The sequence below is a fragment of the Apis mellifera genome, linkage group LG10, assembly GCF_003254395.2.
Source record: "Apis mellifera strain DH4 linkage group LG10, Amel_HAv3.1, whole genome shotgun sequence".
Taxonomy (NCBI): Eukaryota; Metazoa; Arthropoda; class Insecta; order Hymenoptera; family Apidae; genus Apis; species Apis mellifera.
This window is the reverse complement of record NC_037647.1, coordinates 8,412,433-8,438,864: the sequence shown is the minus strand read 5'-3', so window position 1 is coordinate 8,438,864 and position 26,432 is coordinate 8,412,433. Positions and strand designations below refer to the sequence as shown.

The 26,432-nt window shown below is 26.5% G+C and overlaps 3 protein-coding genes across 7 annotated transcripts; 2 read left to right on the top strand and 1 right to left on the bottom strand.

Moving 5' to 3' along the window:
* The first annotated feature begins 335 nt into the window (after window positions 1-335).
* LOC725681 lies at window positions 336-12,998 on the top strand. Of its 2 annotated transcripts, XM_006565555.3 has the most exons (10): window positions 336-8,799; window positions 8,919-9,128; window positions 9,217-9,591; window positions 10,353-10,682; window positions 10,750-11,260; window positions 11,357-11,538; window positions 11,637-11,784; window positions 11,887-12,093; window positions 12,511-12,626; window positions 12,851-12,998. In XM_006565555.3, the coding sequence occupies exons 1-10, from the start codon at window positions 525-527 to the stop codon at window positions 12,964-12,966; spliced, it is 10,470 nt and encodes a 3,489-aa protein (XP_006565618.1). In that variant the 5' UTR covers window positions 336-524; the 3' UTR covers window positions 12,967-12,998. The 2 variants fall into 2 exon arrangements, with proteins under 2 accessions (XP_006565618.1, XP_006565619.1); XM_006565556.3 differs by lacking the exon at window positions 12,511-12,626 and having other exon boundaries at window positions 337-8,799.
* Window positions 12,999-13,750: 752 nt separating this feature from the next.
* On the bottom strand, window positions 13,751-19,674 carry LOC411591 (diphthine--ammonia ligase). 3 transcript variants are annotated; one of them, XM_006565552.3, is made up of 13 exons: window positions 19,579-19,674; window positions 18,363-18,567; window positions 18,107-18,291; window positions 17,961-18,034; window positions 17,649-17,829; window positions 17,390-17,481; window positions 17,232-17,322; window positions 16,985-17,159; window positions 16,735-16,902; window positions 16,324-16,625; window positions 15,596-15,923; window positions 15,431-15,532; window positions 13,751-15,361 (listed from the first exon to the last, which is right to left on the bottom strand). In XM_006565552.3, exons 2-13 carry the CDS (start codon window positions 18,475-18,477, stop codon window positions 15,057-15,059), a joined length of 2,118 nt encoding a protein of 705 aa, XP_006565615.1. In that variant the 5' UTR covers window positions 18,478-18,567; window positions 19,579-19,674; the 3' UTR covers window positions 13,751-15,056. The 3 variants fall into 3 exon arrangements, with proteins under 3 accessions (XP_006565615.1, XP_006565616.1, XP_006565614.1); XM_006565553.3 differs by having other exon boundaries at window positions 13,751-15,334; window positions 19,428-19,647; XM_006565551.3 differs by having other exon boundaries at window positions 19,428-19,646.
* Window positions 19,675-20,697: 1,023 nt separating this feature from the next.
* Window positions 20,698-25,422, top strand: LOC409119 (REST corepressor 3). Of its 2 annotated transcripts, XM_392644.7 has the most exons (10): window positions 20,698-20,956; window positions 21,396-21,464; window positions 21,584-21,658; window positions 21,732-21,946; window positions 22,032-22,214; window positions 22,850-22,960; window positions 23,493-23,581; window positions 23,893-24,067; window positions 24,182-24,496; window positions 24,560-25,422. In XM_392644.7, exons 1-10 carry the CDS (start codon window positions 20,854-20,856, stop codon window positions 24,641-24,643), a joined length of 1,419 nt encoding a protein of 472 aa, XP_392644.3. In that variant the 5' UTR covers window positions 20,698-20,853; the 3' UTR covers window positions 24,644-25,422. The 2 variants fall into 2 exon arrangements, with proteins under 2 accessions (XP_392644.3, XP_006565613.1); XM_006565550.3 differs by lacking the exon at window positions 22,850-22,960 and having other exon boundaries at window positions 20,699-20,956.
* The last annotated feature ends 1,010 nt before the right edge of the window (window positions 25,423-26,432 follow it).

Genomic DNA, 26,432 nt, shown 5'->3' with positions numbered 1-26,432 from the left:
TTTGCTTTTATTATCCTTAGGTTATTTTGTCGTTGTCCAATAGAATGAAGCTTCAGCTAGTGAATTCTGGAGTTATTGGTTGATTTTCTTTTTTTTTAAATAATAGATATAAATTATAATGATATAATTTAAAACATTAAGATCATATAACATGAATAAAAATTTATATTTGAAATATTAGAATTAATTAAATCATTTATTTTTTATATTAAATTCATTTATTTTAATCAACATTTATTTTATTCAATAGAAATATTTTTTTCGATATTAATTAAGAATCGCATTTGCAGATATCGATATTAAAAGTATTTGATATCGAAACAAAAGTATCGAGTGTATATTCATATTTACATGTATCAATTCATCTCTAGCAATGGTGTCGGAAAGTTCATCGTTGTGTTGTGACCTATTGGTATGAAGATTGAATTATCAAAATCTGGAGATGTATCGATAATTTCTACTGAAAAAGGCGAATCGACTAACGATTCTAAAGAATATAAAAATAAACACAAAAAACTAACCGAATGGAATCTCTAATTGAAATGAACACCAAGTTATCAAAGTGCGGTGATGCGTCTATAGTGCAACAAGATGCAACAAAGATGCAAATGGAGCATAAAGATAAGTTAGACATAGTTCAAGAAAGTCCAAAAAAGATAGAATTGTCGTTTGAGGAAAACATTAAATTAAGCAAAAATAACGATACATCGATTGTTTCCCCAAAAGTGCTAGAAATTAAAGATAGAATGGATATGTCTCAAGAAGTTTCAAAATCATTAGAATCCTCGCATATTTCAAAGATTTCACAAGAAACTATAGAAAAATCAGCAGAAACCAAAATGCAAGAAATGTTACCAAAATTTGAATCGCCATTTGATATGAAGATCAAAGATTCTAATTTTAGTGATGCATCTATTGTTTCTCCAGAAAAACAAGAACAATTAGAAATAGAAAACAAACTTCTGCAAGAAATACCTATAAAAACGGAATCACTTCTTGAAATGAATATTAAATTATCCAAAAATGACAACGAATCCATTGTTCATTCAGAAGTATTAGATGAAATTATAGATAAAATAGATATATCTCAAGATGATACACAATTATTAAAACCATTGCATATTGAAATCTCACAAGAAGCTATGGAAAAGTCAGTGGAAGAAACTATGCATGAAATTATACCAAAAGTTGAATCATCACTTGACACAATGTTCAAACTTCCTAATTTTGATGATTCATCTGTTTTATCTTCAGGAAAGGAAGAAGAATTAGAAGAAAGCAAAATTCTACAAGAAATATTAGATAGAACACCTACTATATTAGAATCTTCTGTTGGAATAAAAATTGAATCAGCTGAATCAGCCAAAATTGACAATTCATCTATTGTTCATTCAGAAGTATTAGATGAAATTAAAAATAAAATGGATAAATCTGAAGATATTTCAAATTCATTAAAATTCTCCCCTATTAAGGTATTAGAAGAAGATATAGAAAAATCAAAAGAAATCAAACATGAAGTATTGCCAAAATCATCTGAAATGAAAATTGAGGTATTTAAATTTGATGATACATCTATTAATTCTTTAGAAAAACAAGAAAAATTAGTTGAAAGTACAATTTTGCAGGAAGTATCTATGAGAGAAGAAACATCATTAGAAATGAATATTGAATTAACCAAAAATGAAGATGAATCTATCACTCATTCAGAAATTTTAGATAAAATTAAAGGGAGAATAGATATATCTCAAAATGATAAACCATTAGAACAATTGGATATTAAGGTACCACATGATAATATAGAAGAATCAATAGAAACACCATCAAAACTTGAATTGTCATTTAATATGAAAATTAAAGATTCTAATTTTAGTGATACATCTATTATTCCTTCAGAAGAACAAGAAATGTTAGAAGAAAGCAAACTTTTACAGGAAATACCTAATAAAACAGAATCACTTCTTGAATTGGAGAATAAATTATCTAAAACTGATGATGCATCTCTTATATATCCAGAAGTACAAGATAAAATTAAGGACACATTGTCTCTAAATATTACAAAACCATTACAACAATTGCATGTCGAAATATCACATGAAATTATAGAAAAATCAATGGAAACCATGCAAGAAACATTATCAAAACTTGCATCACCACTTAGTATAAAAATCAAAGATTCTAATTTTAGTGATATATCTATTGTTTCTTCAGAACAACAAGAAAAATTGGAAGAAAATAAACTTTTAGAGGAAATACCTAAGGAAACAGAATCACTTATAGAAATGGAGATTAAATTATCCAATAATGATGATACATCTCATGTTTATTCAAAAACTTCAGATGAGATTACAGAGACAGATATATCACAAGTTATTACAAAATCTATAGAGCATCCAAATATAGAAATACCACATGAAGTTATAAAAAAATCAATGGAAACCATGCAAGAAGCTTTGCCAATACTTGAATCATTTGATATGAAGATAAAGGATTCTAAATTTAATGATGTATCTGTTGTTTCTTTAAAAAAAGAAGAATTAGAAGAAAGTAAACTTCTACAAAAAATACCAGAAAAAACAGAATCATATCTTGAAATAAAGAATAAATTATCCAATATTGAAAACTCATCTATTGTTGATTCTGAAGATTTAGATGAAATTAAAGAAAAAATAGATATAGCACAAGATGTTTCAAAATTGTTAGAACCACCAGAAATTGAAATCTCTCAAGAAGCTATAGAAAAATTAGTAGAAACTATGCAACAAAATTTACCAGAAGATGAATCACCACTTGATATGGAAATGAAGCTTTCTGAGTTTGATGATGCATCTGTTCTATCTTCAGAAAAGCAAGAAGAATTGATAGAAAATAAATCTATGCAGGAAATACCAAAAAAAATAAAATCACCTCTTAAAATACAAAATAAATTATCTAAAAGTGATAATCCATCCATTCCACATTCTGAAGTGCTGAACCAATTCAATGAAAAAATAGATATATCTAAAGATGTTACAGAATTATTAGAACCAACACGTATTGAAATCTTACAAGAAGATATAGAAAAATTAGTGGAATCAATGCATGAAAGAATACCAAAAGTTGAATCTATGGAATCTATGGAATCTATGGAAATGAAACTTAATGAAATTGATGATGCATCTTTTTTATCTTCAGAGAAGCAAGAAGAATTAGAAGAAAGTAAACTTTTGCAAGAAATACCGAAGGAAACAGAACCATCTATTGAAATAGATATTAAATTGTCTAAAAATGAAAACATTGTCCATTCTGAAATATTAGATGAAATTAAAGATAAAATAGATAAAATATCTCAAGATGATACAAAAACTATTGAATCACCACATTTTGAGATTTCACAAGAAATTATAGAAGAATCAGTAGAAACTTTGCATGAAACATTGATTAAAGTTGAATCACCTCTTGGTATGAAAATCAAGACTTTTGAGTTTGATGATGCATCTATTCTTTCTTCCCCTGAAAAAACAAAACAATTAGAAGAAAATAAATTACTAGAAGAAATACCCAAGGCAACAATATCATCTCTAGAAATGAAGATTAAATTATCTGAAAATGATGATATATCCACTGTTCATTCAAAAATGTTGGAAGAAAACAAATTGGATATGACTCCAAATATAACAAAATCAATAGAGACATCTGATATTGATCAGATAATCAATGATCAAACTATAGAAAAATCTGTAGAAACTATTTATGAAACTTTACCAAAAGTTACATCACCACTTGGTATGAAGATTGAGCTTTCTAATTTTGTTGATGCATGTATTGTTTCTTCAGAATTGCAAGAAGAATTAGAAGAAAATAAACTTCAACAAGAAATACCTAAGAAAACTATATCTATGGAAATGAAGAGTGAATTGTCTGAAAATGACAATACATCCATTGTTCATTCAGAAATGATAAAAGAAACTAAAAACATAACAGATATATCTCAAGATGTTAAAGAATTATTAGAGACATCAGATATTGAGATCTCACAAAATACTATAGAAAAATCAGAGGAAATCAGATATGAAACTTTTCCAAAACTTGAATCGCCACTTGGTACAGAAATTAAACTTTCAGAATTTGAGAATGCATCTATTGCTTCTTTAGAAGAGCAAGAACATTTAGAAGAAAGCAAACTTTTACAGGAAATATCCAAAGATACAGAATCATCTATTGAAATGAAAATTAAATATGACGATGCATCTATAATCGTTCATCCGCTTGATGGAATTAAAGACAAAATAGAAATATTTCAAGATATTACGAAATCGATGGATACATCGCATAATGACATTGTACAGGAAGTAATAAAAAAACCCGTAGAAACTGTGATTGAGCCAGTGCCAAATCTTGAATCGCCACTCGATACGAAGAATAAAATTTCTGAGTTTGATAATATATCTAATGTTTCTTCAGAAAAGGAAAAACATTTGGAAGAAAATAAACTTTTGCAAGAAATATCTAAAAGAATAGAATCACCACTCGAAATAAAAATTAATTTATCTACATGCGAAAATGCATCCACTATTGATACACAAATCATGCAAGAAACTGAAGACAAAGTAGATACATCTCAAGATACAAAAGAATTAGAACTATTGCAAATTAAAATCTCAAATGAAGCTATAGAGAAATCAGTTGAAACAATGTATGAAAAATTATCAACAACTGAATCACTTGATACGAAGAATAAATATATTGAATTTGATAATAAATCTATTATTTCTCCAAATAAAGAAAAGCAATCGGAAGAACATAAATTTTGTCACGAAATACCTATAAGAACAAAATCACCTGTTGAAATAAAAATTAAATTGTCTAAAAATGATAATACATCCATTATTCATTCAGAAGTTCTAAACGAAACTAAAGATAAAATGGATAATATGTCTCAAGATATTACAAAATTGTTAGAACCATTACCAAATGAAATCGTAAAAGAAACTATAGAAAAATCAATAGAAATCACACATGAAAATTTTCCAAAAATTGAATCTCCACTTGGTATGAAAATCAAGCTTACTAAGTTTGGTAGTGCATCTATTATTTCTTCAGAAAAGCAAGAACAATTAGGAACAAATAAATTACCTCAAGTAATAGCCAAAAAAACAGATTCACCTCTTGGAATGAAGATTAAATTGTCCAAAAGTGGAGATACATCAATTGTGCATCCAGAAGACAAAATTAAAGAGAAAAAAGATATGACTCAAAAAAATATTACAAAATCATTAGAACTATTACATAATGAAATTCCACAAGAAATAGAAAAATCTAGAGAAATGCATGAAACTTTACCAAAAGTTGGGTCACCACTTGGTATGAAGATCAAGCTTTCTAAGTTTGGTGATGCATCTATTATATCTTCAGAGAAACAAGATCAATTGGAAGAAATCAAAGTTCCACAGGAAATACCCAAAAGAACAGAATCACCACTTGGAATGAAGATTAAATTATCCAAACGTGGTGATGCATCAATTGTTCATTCAGAAGTTCTAAATGAGATCAAAGAAAAAATAGATATATCTCAAGATGTTTCAAAATCATTGGAGCCACCTCATTTTGAAATTTTACATGAAGATATAGAAAAATTAATGGAACCTGAGGAATCTTTGCCAAAAGTTGAATCATTACTTGGTATGAAAATCAAGCTTTCTAAGCTTGGTGAAGCATCTATTGTTTCTTCAGAAAAGCAAGAACAGTTTGAAGAACATAAACATCTAGATATACCCAAAAGAACAGAATCACCATTTGGAATGAAGATTAAACTATCCAAAAGTGGAGGAGCATCTATTGTTCATTCCGAAATTCCAGAAGAAAATAAAGATAAAAAGGAAATATTTTCAAATGTTACAAAATCTTTGGAACCACTACATATTGATATTTCACAAGAAGCTATGGAAAAAACATTTGGAACCAGACATGAATCTTTGGCAAAAGTTGAATCTCCACTTGGTATGAAGATTAAACTTTCTAAATATGGTGATGCATCTATTGTTTCTTCAGAAAAACAAGAATATTCAGGCGAAAATAAACTTTTACAGGAAGTACCTAAGAGAACAGAATCACCTCTTGGAATGAAAATTAAATTATCTAAAAGTGGCAGTGCATCCATTGTACATTCAGAAGTGCTAGATGAAGTTAAAATTAAAAAGGATATATTACAAGATGTTACAAAATCATTAGAGCCATTGCATATTGATATCTCACACGAGTATGTAGATAAAGCAATAGAAATCAAACATGATACTTTACCAAAGATTGGCTCTCCACTTGGTATGAAAATAAAACTTTCTAAGTTTGGTGATGCATCTATAATTTCTTCAGAAAAACAAGAACAATTAGGAGAAAATAGACTTCTTCAAGAAGTACCTAAGAGAACAATATCACCTCTAGGAATGAAAATTAAATTATCTAAACGTGGTGATGCATCCATTGTTCATTCAGAAGTATTGGAAGAAATTAAAGATAAAATGGATACTTCTCAACATGTTACAAAATCATTAGAATCACCACATATTGATGTCACACAAGAAGTTGTAGAAAAATTAATAGAAATAAACGAAACATCGTCAAAAGTTGAATCACCGCTTGGTATGAAGATCAAGCTTTCTAAGTTTGGTGATGTATCTATTGCAGAAAAACAAGAACAATGGGAAGAAAGCAAACTTTCACAGGAAATACCCAAGAGAACAGAATCGCCTCTTGTAATGAAGATTAAATTATCCAAAAGTGGTGATGCATCAATTGTTCATTCGGAAGTTTTAGATGAGATAAAAGACAAAATAGAAATATCTCAAGATGCTATAAAATCATTAGATTCTCCTCATATTGAGATTTCACATGAAGCTATAGAAAAATCTGTAGAAAACATGCAAGAATCTTTACCAAAAATTGAATCGCCACTTGGTATGAAAATCAAATTTTCTAAATTTGGTGATGCATCTATAATTTCTTCAGAGAAACAAGATCAGTTGGAAGAAAGTAAAATTTTGCAAGAAATACCTAAAAGAACAGAATCGCCTCTGGGAATGAAAATTAAATTATCTAAAAGTGGCGGTGCATCTATTGTTCATTCAGAAGTTTTAGAAGAAATAAAAGATAAAATTGATATATCTCAAGATGTTATAAAATCTTTAGAACCATTACATATTGAAATTTCACAGGAAACTATAGAAAAATCAATAGAAAATATACATGAAACTGTATCAAAAGTTGAATCACCACTTGGTATGAAAATCAAATTTTCTAAATTTGGTGATGCATCTATTGTTTCTTCAGAAAAGCAAGAACAATTGGGAGAAACTAAACTATTGCAAGAAATACCCAAAAGAACAGAATCACCTCTTGGAATGAAGATTAAATTATCTAAAAGCGGTGATGCATCTATTGTTCATTCAGAAGTACTAGATGACAGAATAGATATATCTCAGGATGTTTCAAAATATTTGGAATCTCCATACATTACTCAAGAAATTGTAGATAAATCAATAGATAATATACATGAATCATTATCAAAAATTGAATCACCACTTGGTATGAAGATCAAGCTATCTAAGTTTGGTGATGCATCTATTATATCTTCAGAGAAACAAGATCAGTTGGAAGAAATCAAAGTTCCACAGGAAATACCCAAGAGAACTGAATCACCTTTAGGAATGAAAATTAAACTATCCAAAACTGGAGATGCTTCTATCATACAACCTGATATATCTGATGATGTAAATAAAAGTATGCGAACATCTGAGACAGAACATTCTAAAAGCGGTGATGCTTCTTTAGGTATGAAAATAAAATTATTAAAAACTGGAGATGCATCTATAGTAGATTCAGAAAAGAAGGATAAACAACAGTGGCGTCGAGATACTGATTCATCTCTTGAAATGAAAATTAAATTGTCTAAGACAGGTCATCCGACAATCGTGGCTTGCGATAATCAAACGGAAACTTCATATAAATCCAAAGAAACTGATTCATCTCAGAATTTTACACAAAGATACAAAGAGACTGGACAAATCGGTCATAAAGACTCTACATTAAAAATTCTTAAAACTGGTCATTCAACTATTTTACAAAGCAATCGTTCAGAACTTACTATTGAACCAGTGCAAATGCATGGAAAGAAAATAGATAATGTAATTGAAATGTCTCCAAAGCGTAAAGATATTACTATCGCACCTATCGATTCCAAAAAGTCTAAGCTAGAAACTCAATTCACACAAATTTTACCTGAAGTTACTATTCAACCTGTTACACCCAGAGAACAAAAACAGTTTTTATTCGATCCAAAAAACAGCGCGATTAGTCTACAGCAAATGAATGTCATAAATCAAGAAATCAGTATTACTCAAGTAAGACCACAAAAATCATCAGATACTTCTATGAATGAAAAGTTGAAGGACATTTTATCAAAAAATGTGTCTAGTTCACCAATGAATTCTGACTGTGAAATTATAGAACAACGGCCTGAATTGATAATAGTAAATGAAAATTCAAATTCTAGCCAAGATGTTGTGATAATAGAAGAAGTTTCCAATAGAATTCCAGAAGTTAAAGTGCCTAAAAAAAGAGGTAGACCCAGAAGGAATCCATTACCTCAAGGAATTACTCATCCTCCACCTCATTTATTAATACCTAGGGATCCTTTATCTTTAGACGATTCGCAACATATGCAACAATCATCAGTACATTTTCCAGAATCCAGAGAAAATGAAAGACCTAAAAGAACTTGTAGGAATCAGAAAAGTTATGCCCCTCCTAGAAGAGGTAGAGGACGAGGTTTGTATTTTTCAAATAGTTTATGTGTAAATATTATATAATTATGAATGCTTTTTTCATATTTTTATCACTTTGTTCATTCTTTTTTTTTTTTTTTTTTTTTTTTTTTAATTTATTAGGTCGAGGAAAACGAAAATTAGATAATGCAGATTCACAAATAATGAAAAAACCTAAGATAGAGCAAGATTTAAATGCGATAGAAGCTTCTACAACGGCTATAATAACGATAGATGATTCTGGGGTGCAACAAGAATCTTTCGGAAAATCATCGGAATTATATAAAGTTCTTAAACAACCAGTTATGGATTCCAAAATAACTAATTCTTCGGGTAAATTGATAAAAGTTGATAAAAAGATTATTGAACAAAAAAAATGGTAAATTAAAGAATGCAAATATAATTAATAACATGTTTACAGACTCCACGAGTATACAAACGGAAATGAATAAAACATCAGAAATGCGACTACCTAAACCAATATCAAATAATATTAAAGATGATATTAAGGATAAGAAATTGATTGAAATCGTTCCTGAACGAATACAAAAAGCTATAACAAAAGTAGATTCTGATAACAGATCTGATAAATTGACAGAGAATACAAAATTGGAAAGTAAAGATATATTAATACCACCTGGACATCCTAACTGGTTGACACCAGCATCGAAACGAGTAGAAAATGCTACGAAGCATGAGAATATGTCTACAGTGCAAGTAATAGATGAGGAAACAAGAATGAGTGCAGAATTAGGTTCAAGGTCTCAAACTCCAGCTAGAAATATTTCTGTACCAGGTATGTATATAAATTACTGCATTATTTATATTATATATTAATTTTAAAAATGCAATAATGCAATAATTATTTTTTATACTTAGAATAATTATTATATTAAAAAATAATAATGACTTTATTTATTATATAAATATTTATATTATTATTTGTTAACAATTAAAATCAATTATATTATATATTATATATTTTATATAAAATATATTTTTATTATATCTTTAAAAATAATAATAAATTTTCAAAACAAAAAAATGATAATAATGAAAAGCATGTATGGATTATAGTCATCATATGACTAAACAAAATTAAAAGATAAATGTATTGGTAGACCTCCAAGTAAGATATCTATAAATAGATCTTTTCTTGTGTCCTAACATCTCTCAAGCACCTAAATGTGAGATGTATTTAAATTAAGCACAAAATGTACTATTACTTCAAATCATAATGAATATGTATTAACATATATATTTAAAAAAAATTTTAAAACCATAATGGTTAGTGTTTTATTGTTATTATGTCAATTATATACATTTTTTTAAAAATATTTTTATTTTGAAAAGTTTAATAACATAGATATTTATTGTTAATCTTAATTGTGAAATTAAATTGATCTATTCATCTTTTTCTATTTGTTTTAATAAGACATAATTATTTTTAATATAATTCTTTAATATAATTCTATAACTTAAATTATAAAACATATTATTATGTAGTAGTTGGTTATGTCTTTAAATACAAAGTATTATATCTTTATAATATCATAGCCTCTGAAACTATGGTAAATGAAGAATCCCAAGGAAGTGTACTTAGTACTGCAACCACAGAATCAGAAAAAGTGAAGGTTAAAAATCGAAGAATGGAAATTAATTTTGATCCAGACGAAGGACCATTTACTGTCGATAAAATTGCTGAATATGAATGGCCACTAGACCGGAAAGGTGAAACATTTATGATACAAGAACAAATATCTCAGTACCTTGGTGTAAAATCTTTTAAAAGAAAATATCCAGATTTAAAGAGAAGAGTAGTGGATATGGAAGAGAGAAATTATTTGAGAGAAAATGGATTAGTTAGTGAAGCAATGTGCGATATGGGTAAGTTATTTATTTACTAATACTTTTTATTTATTCTTTGGTATACTTTTTATTAATATTATTTTAGGATTAACTGCTGTATGCAGTTCAGAAGTATTAGATGTAATGTGCAGTGATTTTCCGGATCAATATGAAGAATATCGTAAACATATGCGCGAAAAACAAGTGAAAGAACATTCTAAAAAACAAAAAGAATTAACAGCAGCTGCAAATGCTGAAAAAAATAGAATTGATCTAGCAGAAATGGCAGTTCAATCTGCATTATCTTGGAATATTAATTTAAATAAAGCTCGACGAGAAAATAGAAAATGCAGCTTAGATTTACAAACTTTTACAATACATGTGCCAAAAAAACAATTAAAAATTGAAACGGAACGAAGAATTGGTCACTATCCTGTTGCATTGATACCAGGACAATATACAGATTATTATCGGGAATATACACCAGCCGAATTACGATATTATCCTCTTAATACTGTACTCTATGGTCCTATGAGACCAAATGAACGTAAATTTGACAGTCAATCAGAAGGATCTCAAAGTGATAGTGATAGTGATTCATCTTCAGATGATTCAAGGTTTATATTATTATTTAAAACTCAGCATTTTATCTATTGTGAAAGAATAGTTTTTTTATATATAGTTTTTTATATATAGTTATTTTTTATATATAGTTCATCTTCTAGCGAGGGAACACAGGATACGGAAGGTTCTCAGTCTACAATGGACGAAGTAGATATGGAAATAGCAAACCAAAAAGATGAAATAAAATTAAAATGTAAAATGTGTTTAAAAACATTGAATAAACATAGTAAAAATGAAGTTTTAATTCAGTGTGGTACATGTAATGGACATGGTAATTATTTTATATCATCTTTTATTTATATTATTTTTTATTAATATTAATGTATTTTTTATTCTTTTATAACAAATAACATAATATTTTTATTATAGTTCATCCATCATGTATAGATCTAACATTAGATATGGTTCCTCATATTCAATCATATGCATGGCAATGCACAGATTGTAAAACTTGTGCTCAGTGTCATGATCCTGCTGATGAAGATAAAATGCTTTTTTGTGATATGTGTGATAGAGGGTATGCTTTTTTTTTATTATAAAATAGAAAATATATATATAATCATATGTATATATATATAAAATATAATATAATATAATATAATAAATGTATAATATTTAGGTATCATATTTATTGCGTTGGCCTTCGACGAGTACCTCAAGGAAGATGGCATTGTCAAGAATGTGCTGTGTGTGCAAATTGTAGTTCAAGAGAACCTGGTGGTATAAATTCTGATAGAAACAGTGTTGCTCAATGGCAACATGAATATAAAAAAGGTGATAAGAATACTCGTGTTTATGTTTCAACGCTATGTGTTCCATGTTCAAAGTAAGTAGTACTAATTTTTCTTTCATCTTATGGTGTAATGTATGAGTGAAAATGTGATTAAAAATACACATACTAAATGCTAGTTTTCAAATTTTCACGGGGCTTCGTTATTGCTTCACAATTTCCTTAATTCACACTAATCTTCTTCTTAAAAAAGGTTTATAAACTAATGTTTCACATTCACAATGTCATCATATTTGAATCTTTGGGTTTTAAAAATTAGATATATACAAATTTGATTAATTAATAACATTTTTGAATTAATTAATAACATACATTCATCTGTACTTAATTTATTCATGCATGTTTAAGATAAATCGGCAAAGATTCAGATTTTCATCAGTTATATTAAATTCTGGCATTATAATGAATCCTTATCCAAATTCATTAACCCCATAATCTTTATGTAATAACAAGGCTATGGCGAAAGGGTCGCTATTGCCCACACTGCAGTCGCTGTCATACTGCGCCAAGACTCGACCTGGAAGCAAATCTAGTGCATTGCAGCGCATGTGACAAATATCTGCACTTAGGTATTGACACAAATTCCATATAATTCCGTTATATATTTTTCATTGCATGTCATTGCATTTGCATGTTTCATCAAATATTTTTGTCTTTAAAAATAATTTAATTATTTCAAATAAAAAAAAGGTTTCAGGTATAGTAAAATATTAAATATAAAAAAATATTTAATAATTGGCATTTATCATTATAATAAAAAAGTTATTCTCATTAATATCATTAATATTTACAGGTTGCGTGGAGACCAAGGGAATGCCATTAGACAGGAAAAATTATCTATGTGATTTTTGTGCACCAAATCGTCAGCATATGATAAAACCATTAGTATCGAAAACATTGAAAACGTAAATAAATATAAATATATAATTTTTGTTTAAAGACGAAGGTTGTATAAAATATGAATCCCGTGCATAGAGAAACTGATAAAATAGAAATTTTTTTATTTATGTAGATAATGAATATATTATGAAAATTTAACTAATTCATTTGTCATAAAATCTTTCATATGAATTTTTAAATAGAAAGAATATCGTTGTACATAATTATATGATTATAATCAATTTGAAAAATTAAGTATTTTGTTACATAAAAGTAGTTATAATTAGCTATATATAAAGTTTAAAATATATAAAAATCTCATTTTAAATGTTAATGTTTAAGTAAAAATTTTAAAGATTCCAATTTTCTTTATAATTTTTATCCTTTTATACTTAAATATTGATAGTTCTTTTTTAAAGTACTCTTATAAAATGAAAAAAAATTTTTTTTTTTTAAACAAATTGTGTTCATATAATTTATTTTCTTTTCACTATATATTACACATAAAATTACGTATCATAATAAGGAGAAATCATTATTGGAAGACTGTTTTACAGTATTATATAAATTTTATAATTATCTTTAACATTTCTTTTTAAATGTATATATGGTGCTGTTTTTTAAAATGTTTATATTTGTTATATGCATATATATGCGTAAGTTTAATACTAATTTTTAGAGTTAATTTCAATTTATAAAAAAATTAATAATCTTGTAATTTATTAGATGTAGATTTAAAAAAAAAATAAAAATTAATACATATGTATGATGAAGGTAAAAAGGGAGCATAATAAAATATAAAACAAAATAGCAATTTCTTAAAAATATATATCACTTTCTTTATTTTTCTTTGCAATATAATCCTCGGAATAGTATTTTGTTGCGAGAGTATGCCTTGCAAATATTTTTACATATTTATAGTAACATAGTATTCACATTGTGAATAATATGTTTCATGTTCTTCAGAAATTTATCTTTTCTCGCCGTTCAGCCATAATTAATAACCAATTATTTTCAAAACTAATTACATTATATAATACAATGCAAAATTTTTTAGATTATTTAGTAATATATACAAGAAAATAAGATCATAATACTAAAATTGATTAAACAATGACCAAATTGTAAAATACAAACTTTGGCATATCGTTGCATGAATATTATACTGTCAAAAATATTTTAATATATAGCATATTTTTGTACAAGACGTATCTCTAAAGCATTAGATCAATTATGCAGAAACTACCGAGGATTTACACAGTATCTTTTTTGCGAAGTAAATATTTTTTTATATCCTTTTGCAAAGCTACATGTGTCTGCCATTACAATACAAAGTTTAAATGATAGCGGAACAACATCGGCAGCATTTCAAAAGTGAAAGAAGACAATCGTTAAGAAGTGCGTGTTTTAAATTTCCGCATATCGATTCATTTTTCCTTTTTTTTCTTTTCTTTTTAACTAAGATTAGAAAGGGCATAAACTAGACTTTTTTTCATATTTGATGTTAAAATGTACAATTTCCCTAATACGTCTGATATTTTTTTCTTTAATATTCAATTTACTTTGAGCGCTACTATAAAAATGGCTGTGCACGCTTTCAAATTCTTTCAAAATCACACACTTAACACTCCGCACGTATCGTGAAATTGTGAAAAATAAAAAACAACTTGAGCAAAAAACGAGGCATAGCATACAGCACACATTATGAAATGACATAATGTGTTTTGCATTACGTAGAACACTTATACTAACGAGATAAAATGATTTAAAATCATTAACGTCTCGTTGACTAGCCGAATATAAATATACTATTGACAGATGTCAAGTGAATTCTGAGCAAACCCAACAAGCAATCAGTAGAAAAGGTGAAAAATAACATTATATTCGAGCACTGATACTGCTAAGTAATTATCCTTTAGAATATATAAAGTTTTACAACCATAGTCGAGTATCGACATAGCCGTTAATCATTTTCATTTCGTACTAAAATCGATTTGTTCTTTTTTTCATTTATATTCATTGATTGAAATAATTTAAACGGCAAATAAAATTTTTGCAATTCTTTTACGACACAATAATGTTTTGTATATAATTGACAACGTAAAAACTATTATTAGACTTTACTCGTGTCTAATACCACATATAGATAAAAAGGTACTGAAATTATGTAAGTGCGTTGCCGGTATAATAGTAGTAACTAAATTTCGCGTAGAAAATTTAGAAAGAACATCTTGAACAAAATTCGGTCCTGGCGAACTGCCAACTTTATAAAAAATGCGTAAATTGCATGTCGGATTAATGGTTTGGGATCCCTTTGTAAGTTTACAGAGTACATATTCAAGTGCTTCTGTTAGTTCATCTATAGTTAATTCCGTAGAAAGTAAATTCGTTTCCGTGGCTAAATTACCAGTTGAATTGGATGAACCTAATTAAGAGAGAAACCTTTTTATTTGTTTATGAAAAAGTGTAAAAATATTCAGATAAAAATATGTACCAGTAGACATGTAACACACAATTGCTGAAACGTTATTTTCATAATTCCATCTACGTCTTATTGCCACTTTGAAATTACCTACACATTTACCAGTCTCTTCATCTATAATAAAATAATTCTTGAGAAAAATATTTGATGAAGATTTTATATTTTTTTCATACTTACATTCAAATCTATTATTATCTCTATGAGCCCAAACGCACCATTCAACCTGAGCACCACGTGGAAGATTTGGTACAATGATGTAATCCACAATAGCATTATTTGTTCGTTTTTCCCATTCTTTTCGTGCGTCTGGTATATAACTAGAATGAGTCAAGAAACAAATACCTTGCACAATATCCCTGAGTTGTGTATTCGAGTCCATAGCTTTAACAATACGATCTATATGTCTCAATGTTAAACGACATTGCCTTTTAATATTTAAATCCAAAATAGTCATACTACCAGGCACCAATGGTATTTGTCCAGCAACTGAGATAATATCACCCACCTACCAAATAAATAATTATAATTCTGTTAAAAAATCTTAAAAAATCTTCAAATGTTATTTACTATTATTAATTACTATTATTTGTACACATCTATTAATAAAAATAATTATATCTCTTTTATATATATTAATTAAAATTAGTTAAAAGATATTAAATAATATAATGTAAAAGATATTAAAAAATATTAATAAATTCAATTTAAATTTTTTTTTCTTACTTATTAAATATTTAATTTTTTATTTTCATTTTAGAAAATTTATTTTGTTTACCTCACTGTTATGTTTCTTTTGTAAACCAGATGTGTGTGCGTGCGCGTACGAATGCGCACATACACACATTTATCTACATATACACACAGAGACGCGCACGCAAATTGGTTTGTAACGGTAGTACACTCACACGAACAGCTTGAGAATAAGGACCAATGTTTGCAGGTGCCCAGTGACTTATGCTTTGAACATGCATTGTATGTCGTTTGTGAACTTTCTTATCACCACAGTCTTGAGTTTCTTTATAAGCTATAGCATCCAGTACAACATGTATATTTAATGGACATTCCACACATACACGGACTGGTGGATTTATCTTGCTCAAACATGAGATATAAACTTCGTTTATAGATATGTAATTTGACATATCTTTTATATATAATGTTACGGCAACGATGTCCGATATTTGAAGATTTTCCTTTTTGACTAGACCTAGACAGTCGATACGAGTGTTTTATGAATCTATATCAAATCCAAAATGCACTATTACAAGAAAAAAAATTAACTAAAAGGTGTTTTGAAAGACTTAAAGTTTACCTACTGCTTAATTTCTCCAATGCCTCTCGCATCGCAGATTTAGCATCCGGATGTTTCCCAGCAATACCACCAAACCAGAACCAGCCAGTTTGGTTTTTATTTACTATGGGCACATCAGGATAATCTTCTTCTTCATATAAAATTTCCATAGGACTTGGTGGATTAAATTGACCTACATTAATTTTTTTTTACATTAATTTAATTTACTATGCAACAAATAGAAAAATTTAATTAATTAAACAGAAAAATAATACCAGAATTTGAAGTCCTTATATTACTGTCTGTACAATCATGTTCATCATTTTCATCTTCCGATAAATTACAACCATCATGTAATTCTGGTCCAACTATTTCTGTGATGTAATCAGATGGAGTTTTAATAGGAACATTTTTTAGTCTCTCTTGTAACGTTAATCCTTCTATACCATCCTAAATAAAGTTTTTTTCAATTATTTATTTTAATCATAAAAATTCTTAAAAATATATAACAATTTTACTCACATTTTTTTCTTGAACATGAATTTTTTTAAAGTTTAAATATCCGACGGGTGCTATGTTATCATTTGAATGAACAACACTTTCATATTCATCTCTAAAATAAACAAAAAAATATATTTTTTGTCTTATTTATTTTAATATTAATAAATTTGATAACTTACATTACAATACTTTTATTAAATAATGGACAGTCTAATGTGAAGGTTTCATATTCTCCACCTTCTCCACATATGTTAACACCATATTTTTCTCTCTATAAATAAATATGTAGTTATTAAAATAACATATATTTGCTTGTTTACAATTTAAATAAATTTTTTTTACATATACTTTTTTATGAGCTATTTATATTTGAAATACTTTCAATGTAAAATAAAATCAAAAGAAAATCTTTTATATTAAATTAATCATTTTACTTACTATTTTGGCAAGATGGGATTGCATTTCAGAAAGTGATTTACCCAAATGTCTTGGTTCAAGGCCTAAAGCTGCTACCTTAATTATAACTGCATTGACAGAACTTTCTATCATTTCTTTTAACAATTCATCTTGTTCTCTTCTCCATAGATATGATAAAGAAACAAGTCCTAAACGACTACATCTAAAAATAAACTTTTATTACTAGATATATTATTTATAAATATTTTTGCTAAAATAAAAAATAATTGTTTTTTTTAATAAATTTCTTAAAATCAAATATTTCAACAATTAAAATTTGCATTAAATAATTACACATTTTCCACTCGAATTCGTTGATAATCACTGAGAATAGCACCTGATGAAACAGCTTCTATATTCTCTTTTTCCTAAAAATTCAAAAAAGTCAAGGTTATTATACTAACAAAATTATTTTATATATATTTTATATTATATGTTACCTTTACTTTACTTAACAACCTAAAAAGATCTTCAACTTCATCATTTTCTGTTGGATAATAATATTTTTCTTGCATTTTTGATCTACCAAAGGTTGGTTCACGATACATTGGTAAACCTATAGCTTCTGCAATATATTCAACACCTTGATATCCAACAGTTTGAAACATAAATGAATCTAATTCATCTATAAATCAATTGTTTTTTTAATTATTTACTATTTAAATAAACTAATATAATTTATTATTTATTACTTACCTTTCCCAACAGGATATAAGTTAGCTAGAGCCACAATATCATGTCCTGCAGCTATACATTGCATCATATTAAAGCATGAATCTTTACCACCACTGACTAGTGCAACAACCCTCATTTTGTTTAATTTACACTCAGAATCTCTCAAAAAAGCTTATCAAGAGCTTAGAGTATAATTAAATCTCAATATACTTTTTCATATAATCATCTGTAATAAAATAATAAAAAATTCTATTGATAATTTTATTATAAAATTTAATATGATAATTTTATCATATTAAATTTATAAATAATTTCTTTGTGACAATAAATAAAAATATTGTATTAAATTATATGTATGTAGATGCATATGAATGCATAAACAAGTTATATGATTATATTTACTTTTTATATACATAATATATTGAAATAAAAAATAATTTATAATAATTAAATATTTATAAAGAATTATTTTTTTATTTAAAACATTATATTAGAGAAAATTATAAATATAAATTAACAAATATTAAATTATATTAAATATGAAAAAGTATGTAAACTACAAATAATATAATCATATGAGCTTGTAGCATATTTAAAATTACATATGTATATATTACTTATAAGTATATATTAAGCCAAAATTAAATTTACAAGATACATACACACATTGTTTCTTGAATGGTCTAGTATATAAATAATACAATTTAAACATAATCTTTTTTAACAAATATTTAAGAATATTTAAAAAAATTCTTTCTCTTTCTTTTTTTTTAAATCTAACATACTTTAGTGAAAAAAGATTAAGTTATATTTTTTAAAATAAAATTTTACGAAAGGCAAGCATAAAAAGGATATCGAATATACAATTTAACTTATTAATATGCGTGTAACAATTGGCTAGTGAACAAAAATTAATCACTGTACTATTCTAAACAGTAAACGTCACATAATCCGAAAAAATTTTGATAGAATTTAGATTTTTTTTTTAAAAAATACAAAATTTTGTTAATTCAAAATGCAAAATCTATCATTAATGATATGTTAGAAAAAAAATCAACGATTATTAAGGAAAAAAAGAATACCTACGGAGAAATTTTTTGGTTATTGCCGATCTCGACTAAACGAGAAATATTACGAAATGACGCCCAGCAACGAATTGCACAGGGAACACGAACGATAATTTCGAACTTATGTACGCTAAAATAAACTCTAAATTCTCAACAAATGTAATATTTACATTAAATTGGCGATGAAAGTTCCTTACACGGCAAAGTCTATCAGAGACTGCGATTGCTTGATAGTGGCGCCTCTCGGTGATAGAACTTTCAACATAAACTCTAAAATTGAGGTTATGACTTATTTTAATTCTACAATTAGTTATGATATATATTGAATAAATTTCTTTCTAATTTTATCTTTATTATATGTTATTTATACTATTATTGGAAAATATTATTTTAAATTTTGCAAATTTGTTATAAAAACTAAGATTGTTTTCGAGAAATTCTCAAGTATAAATCATGCAACTGTACCTCGTGACATCATCAATATACAAAATATATCGATGTCTCGTTATTTCAATCTACTCTATGCTATTATTTACTGATTGTGATATAACTTAAATCAAATGATAATTATTATTTCTTCTTTTCTATATATATATATAAAATATTTTATAATATGATATTTTAATATTTTTATTTCTCTTATAAAATAAGAATACAATTTATTACAAGATGAAATATATAATTTCAAGTATTATATATGTGTTTATTAGAATAGAATTGAATTGAAATAGTTTTTAAATTTTTGTCTTTCTACATTACATAACTTCGAGATATTTGTTTATTAACATCAACGTCAATTGTTTAGGGTTTAGTTGACACATTCTACCTATGACTATAGGAATAGATCATTGAAACTACATATGTTTTATACAATATGATAAAATATATATATGTATATATTATATATATATATATATATATATATATAATTATACATATATATTTTATATAAAATATTAATATTTCAATCATTATTATTTACTTTATTAAGATAAAAAGATTTTTAAATTAATTTAAAACATAAATTTTTACAAATTAATATTTAATATTATGATAGTCAAATAGAATCAAAAGTTTTTTTATTATTTTAATATATAATATTTATATACGTTTTAATAAAGTATATAAGTTCAATAAAAAAATAAATTTATAATAATTGAAAAAGAATTCATAAATATATTGGTTTTTTAAAACACAATTAATTTCGAAATACATTGAAAATATACGTTGCCATCTTTACTTAGTAAATCATTGACCAATCAGATCACTTTCAATAAGCAGCCATTTTACTTTCGCTACGGTCGCACGAAGCGCGAGTCAGATTCTGCGGAGCACGGTGCAATTGCAAGCTATCGCTTGCATCGTAGATTTCGTTGAATTTTTTACGAAAAAATTTTTATTAACGTAATAATTTGATACAAGTTAAATCAAAGAAAAGTTAGAGAATGGTTTTGGCGGAAAGAAATTCGGAGAATGTTAGAAATGGGCGCAGATCGAGAGGTCCCAGCCCCAACGGACAGACGGAATCTTCGAGCGAAGAAGACGGAGGTACCAATTTCATATTGCACTTCAATTATTATTATAATTAATTTGATTCTCTTAAATGCTATTTTAATTAATATATGATAAATATACAATAACTCTAAAAACATATTATTCTTTAAAAGTTTGCATATTTTTATATTGATCGAACACGAAAATCAGTAGGATCTTTAAACAGCGCGCCCTACTTTTCCTCTTTTGAGCTTCTTATATTTTCAATCAATTCCTATGAATATATTAATGCAATAATTTTATTTAATTTTTTGAATTAAATATTAAATTTTAATTTATGCATATTTTTATAATAATATTTTATTTTTTTTAACGAATCTTTATATAATTATATGTTATTATATATTAAAATAATTTATAATATAAATAGAAAAAATATATTTTTTATTTTATTTTAAAATTTTTATCAATTAAACATTAATATTTCTTGAAGTTCCAGCAGAAAAAATACGTGTTGGAAGAGATTATCAAGTCATTGTCCCAGAATTTGTTCCCGTCAGTGGTATGTTATTTCAATGAAATTATTTATTTAACATTTCTTTTACATCTATGATACAATTTTTTAATAGTTTTTAAGTTTATATTTTTTAAATTTATTATCTTCATAATTTTGTATTTCAGAACGACGATTAGATCAATGCCCTGACAGAGCATTATTGGTATGGTCTCCTACTACTGATATACCTGATCAAAAATGTAAATATGAATTTTATCTCTTATTTAATATTTAAAATATATAGATTATAAAAAGATTATATTTTTTTGTCAGTGGATGAATATATTATATTAGCAAAAGAAAAATATGGTTACAATGGAGAACAAGCATTAGGAATGTTATTTTGGCATAAACATAATTTAGAACGTGCTGTATTAGATTTAGCTAATTTTACGCCATTTCCTGATGAATGGACAGTTGAAGATAAAGTTCTTTTTGAACAAGCATTTCAATTTCATGGGAAAAGCTTCCATCGAATTCGTCAAATGGTAAATTTTTTTCATGAGTTAAAAATTTAAAAAATATTAAAATTATAAAAAAAATTATTTATATTTTTGTTTTTTATGTTTACAGTTACCAGATAAATCTATTGCCAGTCTTGTTAAATATTATTATAGCTGGAAAAAGACACGAACTAGAACATCATTAATGGATAGACAAGCTAGAAAATTAACAAGTGGTGGAAAGGAAGGAGAAAATGGTAGTGAAAATGGAAGTGAATTAGGTTCCAATACAGACAGTGAATCAGAAGAAAAAGTAAGATTTATTTCTAAAATATTTAATAAATGCATGCACTTAAAGTTTATACAAAAGAATAAATGTTCTTTTCTCAATTTAAAAGAATATTTCATAATTATAAATTATAATATAATAATTTATTTTATATAGTTTAGTAATTAGAAATACAAAAATTAATTAGAATAAATGTTTTTTTTTTTGCTTGTTAATTTTTTTTTTTTTTTCCTAAAAATTAGTTTTTTTTTTTTTTTAATTATTTTAAGTAAATTAACATTTGTGCTATTGCGTGTGGTAGTGTTTTCCTCTTGCTGCATTTTAATGTCATGGCACTGGTTCGAAATCGTATATGTATAATGTGCAGTAATACGCGTCTGAAAAATGTATCCACACGGTAACGTATTCCATGCGGTGAATAAAAATAATAAAAATACTGATCTACAATTGGTAAAAATTATCAATATTGAAAATTATGAAACTTATATGAAATGAATTTATTTATACAAAAAGTAATAATTTAAATTAATTAATTAAACTAATATTTCATCTCTCATAAATTTCTAAACTATCGTAAAAAAAATATAAAATTAATTATACAAAATTAAAAATTAAATTATCGTTATATCGTGTGTGAACGTAAATGTGGAACGTTCCAGAAATGGACGATCCACCGCGGAATACGTCGTGGAAAGAACCAAGCTGTGCCAGGAAGCCAAGGCACTGACGCCAAAGCCCCATCCGACTCGGAAAACGCCCCTCAGGTTCAGGTACTCAGCCTAAACCTTACCCTGTTGCATAATATAGTATGCTTATTATATTTTGCTATTTTATGTCCCATATTTATTTTGTCTCTGTTGTACATTTTTTTCCTTTATCAAGAAAAGAAAATTTTGCGTAAATGATTTATATAGTAGAATGATAGGCTGAAACCTTACTGAGGAAAAAATATTGAAGCCCAAAAATTATATAAAATGAAGAAGATTTACGCATCTCATGAACTTATTAATTCGAAAAAAATTGGTTTTTTATTATTATCAAATGTAATAAAATTTTAAAATCAAATGGAATTCGGAGCTTCTAATTTTTTACGGCGGGCCGACTAATATTTTCGGATAGAATTTTACACATACCACACACACGGGTGCGCGCGCGTGTACACACACACATTTTATTTCTTTTTTAATAAAAAAAAAATCTTAAAAATTAGTAAAAATTAGATATTAAAAATTTTTAATGGAAATGAAGGGTGGGGGGGGGGTGTTATCAGAATATATTTTAAAAGGGTATTATGTGTTGTAGGGCTCGTGTAGCAACTGTGGCGTTGCTTGTCATAGTGTTCGTGCGACGCCAAAAGGACACGCGTGTCACAGCTGCTATCTGCACTGGAGGTCAGTGAGTGCAAGTTAAATAAAATTTAAAACTTAAAAAAATTATTTAGAAAGTAGAATGTTCATGCACATTATTGTGGATAAAAAATACATACGATTAATTTTAAATATTTCATGAGTTTAATAATATGCCAAGTTTTATTATTAACACAAGACTTTTAATAAGAATGCATGAGCATTCTTATTTATGCAATAATTAATATTTTTAAAGAAATTACAAAATTATAATAATTGTAGATCAGTTATACAATTAAATATATGTATATATTCAAAAATAGAAGTTATATTATAAATTTATTTAAATGATTTAGGCGAACTGGTGTAGCAAGACCATTAAGTTCCATGCCAGGTCGAACAAACAAAAGAAAACCACCTCGCGGTCTCGTTGTTAATCATGATGATTTAGCAGCATTGGCTGGTCAACCGAATCAAGCAAACAACAGTTTACAAGCGATTGACACCGAAATTGTTAGTCTAAAACGCCAAGTATGTTTTCGAATAAAATAACACAATACGTGTGGATACATTTTTATATAAAAAAAATAATTTATTATTTAATTAAAAAATTTTAAGTTATGTAAATAAAAATTTAATATATAGATACAATCAAATAAACAACAAGTAAGTGCACTGAAGCGTAAAACAACTGATGGTATTGATGATTTGCGACCTCCAGAAGTATCAAGTCGTATAAATGCTCGTTGGACAAATGATGAATTACTTTTGGCCGTTCAAGGAGTTAGAAAATATGGAAAAGATTTTTCTGCGATTGCTGATGTAATTGGAACTAAGACAGAAGCTCATTTACGATCGTTTTTCGTGAATTATCGGCGAAGATATAATTTAGATGCCGTATTAAAAGAATATGAAGCTGAAAATGGTCCGATATTAATTGATGATGAGAAAGAAGAAAAGGTAAAATATTTATAATTCATTTTGTGTATTATATAATATTAATCATTAAATATGAATTTTCAGATGGATGTGGATCAGCCAAATGAAACAGCAGAATCATCACAAAAGACGAAATCATCCGCCGGTATTGGACAAACGGCTAAATAACAAATGACTATACTTCTGAATACTACCAAACGTGAAAAGAGCAATCACAGACATTTTGATAATCGATAATATCGTTTAAAAGGTATTTGTTTATAATTCAGTTTGCAATTTTCACTTCTAATTATGTTGCTATTGATGCGATATAGAAATATCAAATACAAGCAACAATTTACATCAAATTTATGTATAAAATAAATCCATATAATGCATGTATGGATAAATTTATAAGAACAAAACTGTGTGAATTTATTTAGCTAAACTTATTTTTAATATATGTTTGAAATGGAATTTTTATTAAGCAATATAAGAAAAATATTATTCCATTAAGGACAATTAGCATGTAATTCTAAAAGATAAATTAATGCATCCAACTGCAAATATAACAAACATTTTTTTAGATCCATTTTATATCTCGGATGCATAATAATTTCTTTTTTTGAATAAATTAATTGTATTCTGTAGCATGTAATGTTTCTAGATATACAAAGGGATATCTTGAATCCCATTTTAACTAATGAAAGTAATTTAACACAATCGCGTTGAATGATTTATCACTAAAAAAAAAAAAAAAATAATGCTCAAAAAAATAATATACTTTCATTCAAATTTTAACGAAAAATATTGAATATCTTCTTAAAATACATCACAGTGAGAATTTTTTTTATTAGTTTTATAGAATAATAAATTTGAGAGATTGAAAATCGTGCTACTGAAAATATCAGATTAAGAAGAATATATTTTTATGGCTTGCTGCATATTCAATCCAAATGTATAAAAAACGAGAAAAATGGTTCCTGATATTTCTATTATATTATGCAAAATTATCTAATGTACTAAAATTTTCTGTATTTCAAAGAAATGGTGCTTCTATATTTATAAGAGCACAAATTTTTATAATCTTATAATAGAGAAATATTTCATTTGTAACAAAAAAATTATATTGAATAATTTTTATTGGATAAAATTTGCATATAAAAAAAATATTTCAGTAAATTTTCCGAAATAAAATATTTATACAATATTAAATATTCGAATAAATATGAAATATATTAATTCGTTTAAATTTATTTTCAAGAAATTATTTAATAATCTCTATATGTATATAAAATTTAACGATAGAAATATATTATGAAAAACATAAATTTCGTTTAAAAATGATAATTACTATTAAAAAATATTTTCAAAAAAACTTCCACTGATTTTTCACTATTTCACGGTACAACACCTAAACCTGATATATATGTAATTTTATTTATAATTTCATGTGTACATCCACATTTACTTATAATAACAATAGTAATAATACTGTTAGTTTAATATCTGTCTAGGTAGTATTCACTTCTTAATGTTAATAAAAGAAACACTCGCAAGCGTGTGTGCACGATTTCTTTAACAAAACATGGTATTCCTGAAAATGATTGTGAGATTAAATACACTTTAGAAATTATTATATAAACATCGATGTAAATAGCAATGATCACCAAAGAAATTTACTATAATCATTAGTAACATATCACGAAGATTGGCTGGAACTTACCAGACAAAGAATTCTCAAATTCAAAAAAAAATATAACACACACACACACACACACACACACACACACACAAAATGCGATCAGAAACGAATAACAAGTTATTTAACAATTTTTTTTGTTTTAATATGATATTTCATTCAAGCGATAATTGAATGATGTAAAATATTTAAATTTTTTATGAATTGCATAGAGAACATTTTACATTATATATTAATAATAAAAGCTAATTATAATATAATTTTAATGTCATTTTA